This window comes from Barbus barbus, assembly GCF_936440315.1.
Source record: "Barbus barbus genome assembly, chromosome: 34".
NCBI lineage: Eukaryota > Metazoa > Chordata > Actinopteri > Cypriniformes > Cyprinidae > Barbus > Barbus barbus.
The window spans coordinates 20,045,356-20,055,868 of record NC_136762.1 but is presented as its reverse complement, the minus strand read 5'-3'; the positions used below and the strand labels follow the sequence as shown (position 1 = coordinate 20,055,868).

Here is a 10,513-nt window from a genome sequence, read left to right as displayed (position 1 = left end):
TATAACAGGCGTCCAATACTGGCTTCCAGAAAAGGGGAATAACCAATGACATTTGAGGTAACAATTAAACCAGCAAGCCACGCCCCACGACTGACAAAAATAAAAGTGTTCGCGCGAGCAGGTGAGAAGATTGGGGTTTGAAATGAGCTCGCGGGCTCCCGTTTCCTGCATCTAGATCTGTTTTGCGCTCGCTTATTAATGGCATAGATTTGCCGCCATAAAAAGGGGACTGGGGAAAGAGAGTAAGAATGAGTGACAGGGAAAAGAGTGCAAGTTAACATGGGGCCCCAGGCAAAAAAAAAAGGGAGAACAAATATGTTCCAGGGTGGGGGAGTAAACAAGGCAAACTGCTACACAAAGAGAAAGACCTAAAAGTTGAGAGGGAGGGAAGAAGGTGTATGTGGTACTGGGAGGAGACCGAAGTGGATATGTATGATCTCACAGAGCCTCTCTTTTACAGCTCTCTCTCCTGCTGATTGGCCGAGAGATCTGCCAGTCACATCACTTCCTCCAGGGCTCTGCAGGTTCAGACAGTAGGGAGGTGGAGGCAGGGGGAAGAGGGAGTGTCCTCAGTAGTTTTCTCACTGAGGCACAGCAGACTGCTCAACACGACAAGAAACTGAAACACATTCTGACTTGCAAAGCAAGCCTAACCAGGAGCTCTCTCCGGCTTATTTCCTGTACTTGGAGGCCATCTTGAGTTGACGGATTTACTGCTATAGGCATTTGTTTGCTTTTCTCATTTGTTAGTTTCTTTTTTGTCCCCAGTGTGTTTCCTTGAAGTTTGGACGTTTTCCTCTTCAAAGCTGCTTTGGAGTAGTGAGGGAACAGGAAGCAGCAGGAGGAGGAGAGGACGTTTAGTTTCAAAGCCAAACTTTATCTGTATTTCTCACCTGCTTCTTCTCTGGAATGAAAGCTGTATAAAGGAGCTTTCTGTGAAAGGGAGGGCGAGAAGAAAGAAGAGCCACTTCCTGGAAGGGGATCAGTTGTTTTTAAGCTCTAGTAGACACGGGACACACAGCAAGGACGGCCACTATTGATGAGTGAGTGACTGCTGGTGTGTGTAGGTGAGTTTGCTGTCTCACACTACCCAGTCTTATCTCTTGACTGTTTTTGACTCTTCGGCATGGCCAACGTCAGTCCCTTCATGTCTCCGGAACCCATGTCCCAGGTCTTCTTTCCCCCGGGTGGTCCATCTCCACCTGGGTCTGTGGTGATGCAGCAGGGGACACCGGTCTCTGTCCATAACTCTCAAACCCCAGGGTTTCCTACAGTGGACATGGGGGTTGCCCTGGGTCCCGGCGGGGCATCTGGAATAACGTCCGGGCCTCTGGCACCAACCGGTGTCTCCTTCATGATACAGATTGGGCTTACTAGAGAATCTGTGCTTCTACCCCAGACTGCAGACCTGGCCTACGTCAAACAAATTTCTTGCTCAATTGTGGATCAGAAGGTAAGCGCCACCCAGTATGTTGTGCTTTGATGCTGTATGCACTAGCACTTTTGCACAGCTAAAAAAAAAAGTTTTGAGATGGCATGTTTGCCCTCAGAGGTTGTGTATAAAATGCAGAGTTTATGTTTGAATATACAGCAGTTTTTATTGGAAATTTAGTGGTTTACCTTCAGGTCTTTTAAAGCGATTTTCAATACACCCAGACTTCAAAGATTCTTCATTGTATTTTTTGATGATTTCATTAGAGCAAAAGGTGTCCTTTTCTGCAATGTAAATATTTCTTACTTAGCTCACATGCACAGTGACCACAGAAATATGTGATGCATGCAGAGCATGCTCTGGTAAAGTATGGCAACTCTTATCTCAGTGTCAGCAGTTCGCCACAGGAAAATCCCAGACTGATGTGTACGTTGCCAATGAAGGCACTGATATGTAAGCTCATGGAAGGTCGTAAGAATAATACTAATAAAAAATGCATTAGTAAGTACAAGCATTGTTGATTAAATTGCCAAATGTCAAACCCTCCAGGTGGGCCATCTTACCTGAGTGAAGCCCTTGATGTAAAAATTAGATTCACTTAATATCTTAGTCTGGCACAGAATGTCCAGAACCCATTTCTGCTGTAATGGGACAAAAAACAGGCCATCCATTCCGTGACTGCCCTTACCTCAAATCTGCATTAGTACCTAACAACTGAGATTTTATCAGCCAGTCACACTGTGAGATGACAAGGGTCATCTTAAAAAGGTTCATTAGGAAGAGTTTTTTTTTTTCTTTTTTCTCAGGCTTGAGTTCTGTTATCCATGTGAAGGCGAATGTCTTGATCTGTTGCTACGAAGAGAACTTGTTTTAAAAGTTGCCCCAGAAGGGAATCTACAAAATAATATAAATGTGATTTGGACTCGGGGAAACATTGACCATCATGTTTTTCCTATTAACTCACAAATCAGTTGATTACAACAAGTCCTTTGTTGTGTCCTTTGGATTGGGTGATTTGTGAGCTTGGATTTTGACTCCTTCCCTCATCTCCCCTTGGCGTCAGACAGAGTGAGTCACAGTGTTCCCTCTCTGTTTATTCAAATGGCTCCCTCTGTTCCATGGACACTTTTTTCCATTCACTTGGAAGGTAATGTGGCGGCATCACTCAGTTCCTCCCTCTAGGCATTATTTATCCTCTTCTAGAACAAGTTTTCCTTTCCCTCAATCCCTAAAGAACTCCAAAATTGTTCTGCCATCTATGTAATGCATTATTAAAACATCTATAGAGTACCAGGCTGTGGGCTGTCCCTTTTGTTCCTTTTTTTCCCTGCTGGTCCAACACGTAAGCAAGCCATTGTCCATGGGATAAAGAGGAGGAAATTAAGCCTGTTTCCTCCCAAAGTAGGAGGCCATGGTGTGTCCTCCACCTCTGAACCGCTCCCTTTGGCTTCCTCCTGGAGTTTGTTTTCTCACTGCAGGTTCACAGACAATGCTGTTGCTTTCATCTCTGCACATCTCCATGCAACACACCTTTAAAGAGATTTCTGCACAAGGTCTTTTTTGAATGTGGTTGGCAGCAAAATAGGTGTCTAGTGATAATGTATATAGGCTTAAAATGAAACAAATGGTTGAGGGTTAAGTCGCATGTCGCCCCCCAGAGAGGAATGAGTGTGATTTTATCTGGTTCCCAGGAGGAGCACTCCATCAATCTCCTGTTCACCCACCTCTGGCCTTGTATTCTAGGCTGGGGTGATAATAGTAGAAAGAGGGCAGAATTGTGGTTGTGTTTTAAAAGCAAAGTAAGTCGTGACGTATTGTCAAGTATGGTGACCCATACTCGAAATTGGTGCTCTGCGTTTAACCCATCCAAGTGCACACACACAGCAGTGAGTAGTGAACAAATGCACACACACACACACACACACACACACACCCAGAGCAGTGGGCAGCCATGCTGCGGCGCCCGGGGAGCAGTTGGGGGTTCGGTGCCTTGCTCAAGGGCACCTCAGTCGTGGTATTGAGGGTGGAGAGAGCGATGTGCATTCACTCCCCCCCACCTACAATCCCTGCCGGCCGGGGACTCGAACCCGCAACCTTTCGATTACGAGTCCGACTCTCTAACCATTAGGCCACGACGTTTTCAGTGGTTTGGGGAAGAACAAATGGGCAAGTCCTCCTTAATATAATATGTAATTAAAATCACAGTTTGCAGCAAGCATGTGAGTCAGTTCATACTAAACAGAAGAAAGTTAAACGGTACAAAAACACATTTTTGACCTGTGTACCAAAACGCTCATGCAGTGAACTGTAACCAGTGTCGAAACAAGGTTATGGACATCTCAATTCCACCACGCTCTAGATCCATTCTAGATCAATAGGTTAAGGAGGTTGGACTGTGAATCCCCATTCCAGAGGGAAGAAGACTTTAAAGGACACTCCTGAGGAAATGTCAGCAGCTAGCGTAAAATCACTACTTGTTTGTTTCTTACAAATGTGGCCACTGTAAAGCACACAGTGTCTGATATCAGGGGAGTCACAGGTAATTCTGCACCGTGCAACTCCCGCATGCTATAAAGTCATCTCACTCCGGCTCATTTGCATGGCTACGGAGAGTCTTTGCATGGAAGGACCGTATTTCCTTGCACATTCACCGTTGTATGCTGGCCACCATTTGACTATTCAAAACACATTTGCTCAACAGGAAATTAATGACAAAAGTGAAAAGAGAAAAGACAAGAGACGCAATCTTTGACATTGTGCTTTGTTAGGGTTATTTTCTTAGCTTAGAGCTATTTTGCATTTAATTTTAATGTTGAAGATTTAGATAAGAGTCGCTGGTCCTTAGATAAGAAGAAATCTGCTCAAGTTCTTTGATTTGGTGTACAGCGAATGTTGTGTTTGATGTGAACAGACTGTTTTATATGTTATACTGTATTATGTATTAATTTAACAATGTAAATCCATAGATAGTATGCAGCAAATGAGAATTAGAGAAAAAAAAATAGCTTGAATAAACAATAAAAAAAAAATATATGATGTGGCAAATGTAATGGCCATTAAATGGCCCCCAAATACGCGATTATTTGATGTGAAACAGATTTTTCTTGCCTGTGACACATCAATTCAGCACCTAACAAAAACACATTTCCAGGTGTCAATTATAATGGGTTACTCATTGGTACAATACAGCGCCAGCGGCAGATCGCTTTACTCAGGCAGGATTTTCTGGCATACTCATTTACACTTCTTTTGGAGTTTTCTCCATCATGTAGGTCATTATGAAATCCTTGTCCCTTATTTGTGCTATGATTTGTAGCTGTCTAAGTTTAGGCTAAGGAATATGCTTATGGTGTATAATGCAAACTTTGACAAAGCAGCCTATGCTTTTAAATCTCACCGAAAAAAGGTACTTCCATATTTTGAATGTACTATGCAAATACCATTGTGTATGATGAATATGGCAGTCATTGACTACATTGGTGAATGTCAAAGTACCATGATATTAGCATATTGTACCAAGGCACAGCCATAGTGATTTTTTTGTACAAATAATGGCAATAGTTTCATAATACCTGGACATATTAGCTTTCCTTGGTCATTTCAAAAAGAGAAAACAAACAAGATGTCGGGTCTGTGCCCAGATTAATAATTGTGCGCCCAATTATGAAGTCACAGATGGTTTCTGTTATCCGGGGCAGTTTGGCTCACCCACAGTTTCCACAAAATACCATAGTTAACATTGATTGTTAGTGCAATAAAACTATGCAAACATTAATTTATTATGAAACAGTAACAACTGGAATTTTACTAGAACGATGCTTGCCTGTGCAAAAATAGTCATATTAGGGTGTTGTGGCTTTACTACTAGGCTGTACTAGGCGCATGGTAGATATTCTTGAAAATTGTAGTGTTAATAAACAACATATTTAGGCCCTGTTTTTGATTTAGCATATCCATTAATTCTAAATAATTACATTTAGTTCACTCAGTTTAGCACATAGACACACAAACGCTGTTTGCAAGGCCTTAATTCCACAGCTGGCGCACCTTTTGGTTTTGAAACGTGTTGTTTAATGCCGTGCTGTGAGTAAATCGGTATGTAATTAATCCCATTAGGATTATATTCTTTTCAGACCAATCCACGGTTTGCAATTGGTTTCTTTGGAAGAATGGAAATTGTGTGTGGTAATACAAATCAAAGCAGCTTAACTCTGCCATGAAAAGAGCAGAAATGAGTGGAACGAGGTGTCAGACTCATGTGCTTGGATTGACTGTAATGTAGGACGGTGTGAACGTTAGGCGTGGGTGGAGTGTGCATGCAAATTTGGAGAAGGTGGAGCAGTATGTGCATGTGCTATGCGTAAGAACGGAGGTTTTGTGTGTATGTTTCCAAGCCGGTTTGCTGCAGAAAGTTAAATGGATGGGTTACCACAGTAGATAAACGCATGATCTCAGAGTGAGGAGAGAAGTCTGTTTTTTATGTGAGAATTGATGTGTTTTCAAATGCTAAGCACCCTGTTATTGTCTTTAACAAAAGAAAGAAAACAAACTGTAGTATTAGCATGTTTTTTATGGACAAGCAACGAGGCATAATATGGTAATCATTCAGTACCATAGCATATTCCTTGTGAAAAAGTAGTACACTTCTAATTTTAACACACTTTTTAAAGAAAAGATTACGAAAATAATATACTTAAGTGAAACCTGAGTATAAAATTAACATCAAATGTTAATTAGAAAATTCTGTCATTAATTACTCGCCCTCATGTTGTTTCAGACCCATAAGACCTTTGTTTATCTTCGGAACACAAATTAAGATATTTTTGATGAAATCCAAGAGCTTTCTGACCCTGCTTAGACAGCAACGCAACTACCATGTTTTTTACTACCGTAATTTTATGAAGCTACGAGTATACTTTTTGTGTGCAAAAACACCCCAGGAATAATGACTTTAGTCAACAATTTCTTTTATTTCGTGTCAGTCTTCATAAAATTACAGTTGAACCATTGATGAAGCGTGGACTATTTTAATAATGCCCTTACTACCTTTCTGGGCCTTGAACATGTCAGTTGCGTTGCTGTCTATGCAGGGTCAGAAAGCTCTCGGATTTCATCAAAAATATCGTAAATTGTGTTTTGAAGATGAACAAATGTCTTACGTTTTGGAACGACATGAGGGTGAGTAATTTGACTAATTTTCATTTTTGGGTGAACTATCCCTATAAGTATATCTTTATATGTAATTTCATTTCATATTTCTATTGTCTTTGAAATATGGTTAAAATGTACTGCTGAATGTACTAACTAGGTATTTATGGTGAACTAAAATATAGTTTAGAGTTATTTCTATTTGGGCATTAGAAATGCTGAATTTGCAGTCTATGAATTTACATTTATATTAGGCTATATAAATATACAGTATTTAATCTAAATATAATCGAATAACAATGCAGTTACAATTATAATCAGTACATTAGTATGTTAGTCAACGCATGACAAAAGAGTATTAAAGCATAAAACATATACTTTTACTATATGTAATATATTAAACTATACATACAGCAATACTTTTAAGATTTTCACATTCAATACAATTTAGCACACTTCTTTTTCACATGGGCTGTTAAAGTAGTATAAGCATATGATACTATCGCTGTACCATTGTATCATAAAATCAAATCTGAAAGACTCTTATTGTGCTGTCAACTTATTCTTTTTATTGAATCAGTCACAAACTCCTTCAAAAATACTAAAATAAGCTATTAAAACACTAATAGGAGCCAATTCTTTTTAATGAGCCGGCCACAAAGGCTAGCTGGAAACTTTTAAAACTATACAATTTTCATCCCTACTTTCATTTCTATTTTTTCTGTTCAAAGTAACAAGGTCATAAATTGTTGGGGGCTCTGGGGATCAATGTGGCTTTCCTAGCGGCTTACTTGCTGCTTCATACTGACACCTGGGCCACAAAAGCCCATTTCAGCACAGTAGAGCACAAACTCCATTTAGTCCCCTGGCTGAGTCCCCTCCGCCCTCTCCTCCCCTTCGCTTGCCAGACATGCCTCTCGTGTTACTGTTCACTTGAATAAAAAAAAGGCTGCTTTGTTTTCCGAGCCCTTGCCTCAGCCCAGGGCAGCGCACAGAAGTTTGTGGGCTTAATGAAATCACTGTGTGTGTGTGTGTGTCTGCACTGCAGTGTGTGTGATTTTTGCATCTAAACCAACATGTTGAGTTCAGAAGGTGGATGGCTCTGGTCCCATTTTCAGGGGCTGTTTTTTTTGTTGTTGTTGCTGTGCATTTGAAAAGATGTCTTGCTTCAGATTCACTTTGTCATTGTTAAATACAACAGAACTGGTGACTGTACTCGCTGCTCACAGTATTTGTTATGCTATTGCTCATGACAGAACATAATTTTGACTCGTCACTCAGTTACAAAAACATAACTTGTTAACAGTAACACTGAACGAGTTTATCAGCCGATTGTATACACACGGAAAAAATGCTATAGATTTCAGTTTTCGCTCAAAAATGTGTAGTAAATTTCACAAATATTTATAAAGAAACTGCAAGTAACACATTGAATTAAATGTGAAATTTTGGAATATAGGAACATATCAGATAAATAATAGAAAACATATTTTCTTGTATTTATCTCTTTTTATACAGTGTAGAAGGGTTTAAAAGCAAAAAATGTGCCTTGTATATTTTTGTTAAGGAGCTTTTATTAATTATTCCATGCAAAATGTGGTATATGTTGTCTGAATTGTCTTTTTGCTTCTGGTTATGCATTCGCACCGTAATTTCCCGTAACTGGAATTTGTTCCATGGAAAAGTGCTGCAGAGTTCATTAAAACATGTAGTTATGTCTCTTCTTGAAAAAAAGAAAAAGTACCGGGTGTACTGGTTTAAATGGCCATGAGACCAGTTTTGACATAACTCTGTGGACTGGGTTTGTAAGCAACTCTATCCCACTAAATGTAGCTTGTATAAACTATACAGTAATGGTGTATTTTTAATAGTTTTCCAGTATGCAATTCCCACTTAGACATCCATAGTAAATGCTTTGTCAACAATGCTTTTTATAAATCGAGACAAGTCTAAATAATATCCGTGGTGATTGACAGCATGCCACAGATGCTATTGTTATAGTTTCATTTAACCTAGTATACAGAGTTAAGTTTTGCCTACATAAACTGGTTTATTTTAGTTGGGGTGCTCATGTGAGTGATACTGTACTTCATTTTAAACAATTTTGTATTATTAAAAAATGTTAATACACATTATACAATTTAAGAAGTTATTTATTTGATACTATATCAATGAATTTGAAATGCTACAGCAGAGAAGTATCATTGGTATTTGCACCAGTCCTGCAGGCTGTCATGCTCTGCGTAAGGGCTCTAGCCATGTGTGGAATGTAAATTTGGCTTTTACACCCTTTTCCATGACACAGATGTTCAACTTTGTTATTATATCTGCGTTATCTACTCGTGACTAAAGGGAAAGTCATCTTACACCACATATACAACATGATTGCATGGGGCTGACGCAAGAACATTAAACAAAGAAAATAGTTGACTTAGTACCTCCACAGACTTTCCCTCCTTGCCCTCTTGAACTTGTGAGAACGCAAACAGGAAGTCAGGCTCTTAACCCTTATATTCTACATAAACATCACAGAAGTTCACAGACTTGTCCTTTTCTCTTCTCTTAAGTTTATAAGAATGAAGATTCAATGAAATGGGTTGATGAGCACATTTGTATCTCCTGTCTTGATGCATTTCCTGTTAAAATAAGTTGGGGTGACACTTATTAAAGGGATGTTTTTATTTTGAGCTAATAGCCTTTAGCTTATACAGCTTAGCAAAAACATCATATGCTATTGCTAGTCCTTTGCCGTTTCGAAAGATTTGAAAGAATTATTTTACATTCTAGAGAGCATTTTATCAGACAAGTAGCCTAATTTTTACGTTTTTCATATATCTCCTAGAAGTTTTTGCCATGTTTTTTTTAGTTAGCATATAGCTAACTAATTGCTAATAATGCTAAATAGGCTTATAGCTGAACTAAAAGCCACAAAACCTTGATTTATGATGTCTTTAATTGCTTTTGCTTCCTTATGAGACAATGTACTTAAATCTCACCTTGTAAAAAAAAAGAAAAGAAGCTGTACACTTTCTATAAAAAGTGTACTTACGTACATTTATTTTGCACTTAAGTATATTATTTTAAAATATATTATATAATGTTTCTGTGCATGTTACTTGCAATAACATGAAAATGTAGTATGTATTATAGTTAAAATTATTTAAAATGGTTAATTTATATTAAATAGTTTTTAGCATTTTTGGGCCACTTAAGTAGGCTATGTATTTATATATGATTTCATAATTACTAATATTGTCTTTGAAATATGGATAAAAGCATACTGTTGAATGTACTGACAAGCGTAATGGTAAACTAAAATATACTTAAATGTCTTTTTATTAAAATTTGCAATGTATTAAAAATATTTGCAATTACACATTTGTAATGATGAAGGTGCAATTTGGTATATTTATATTAACTTGATATAGTGTTGTATTAAACTTATAATCAACATGCTTAAGCTTGTTAGTCTAAATAAGTGTACTTTAAAGCATCACAAAAGTCTATTGAACACAATTTGAAATGTATTTTAAAGTAAACCTTTTAATTTGATAGTATTACAAAGTGCAGTTTTTAAAAGTGTATTGGCCACTTAAATCCTGAAAGCGTATTCTGTGCGGCCGTTTAATTTGATTAATATTATATCATATGCAAACACAATATGTTTGTTTGTTTTAATTATACTTTTAAGTTTTGAAGTACACTACAAGTGCACATTCAGTACAGTTAAGCAACACTTCCTTTTCACAAGGCACTGCCTTGCTAGTGATTCAGATTTGCATAGCAAAGAACTCCTTTAGTTTATGTTTTAGCGTATGCTATATGGGACTATCTGTTGCACACGTGGAACAGGGTGGAGGAATAGAAGAAAAGAGTTAGCCTAAAAGAGCCAAGCTCGGTAGAATAGAATCTTTTATCCTATTGTGCTCCAAC

At 38.3% G+C, this 10,513-nt stretch overlaps 1 protein-coding gene across 1 annotated transcript in view; it reads left to right on the top strand.

The window, feature by feature from the left end:
• Nucleotides 1-535: 535 nt before the first annotated feature.
• LOC306854553 (serine/threonine-protein kinase D2-like) overlaps nucleotides 536-10,513 on the top strand; it is a 42,856-nt gene continuing 32,878 nt past the window's right edge. The window contains exon 1 of the mRNA XM_079392679.1: nucleotides 536-1,453. Within this exon, the coding sequence (XP_079248805.1) occupies nucleotides 1,127-1,453 (327 nt within the window). The 5' untranslated portion in view covers nucleotides 536-1,126. The remainder of the gene's footprint in view (nucleotides 1,454-10,513) is intronic.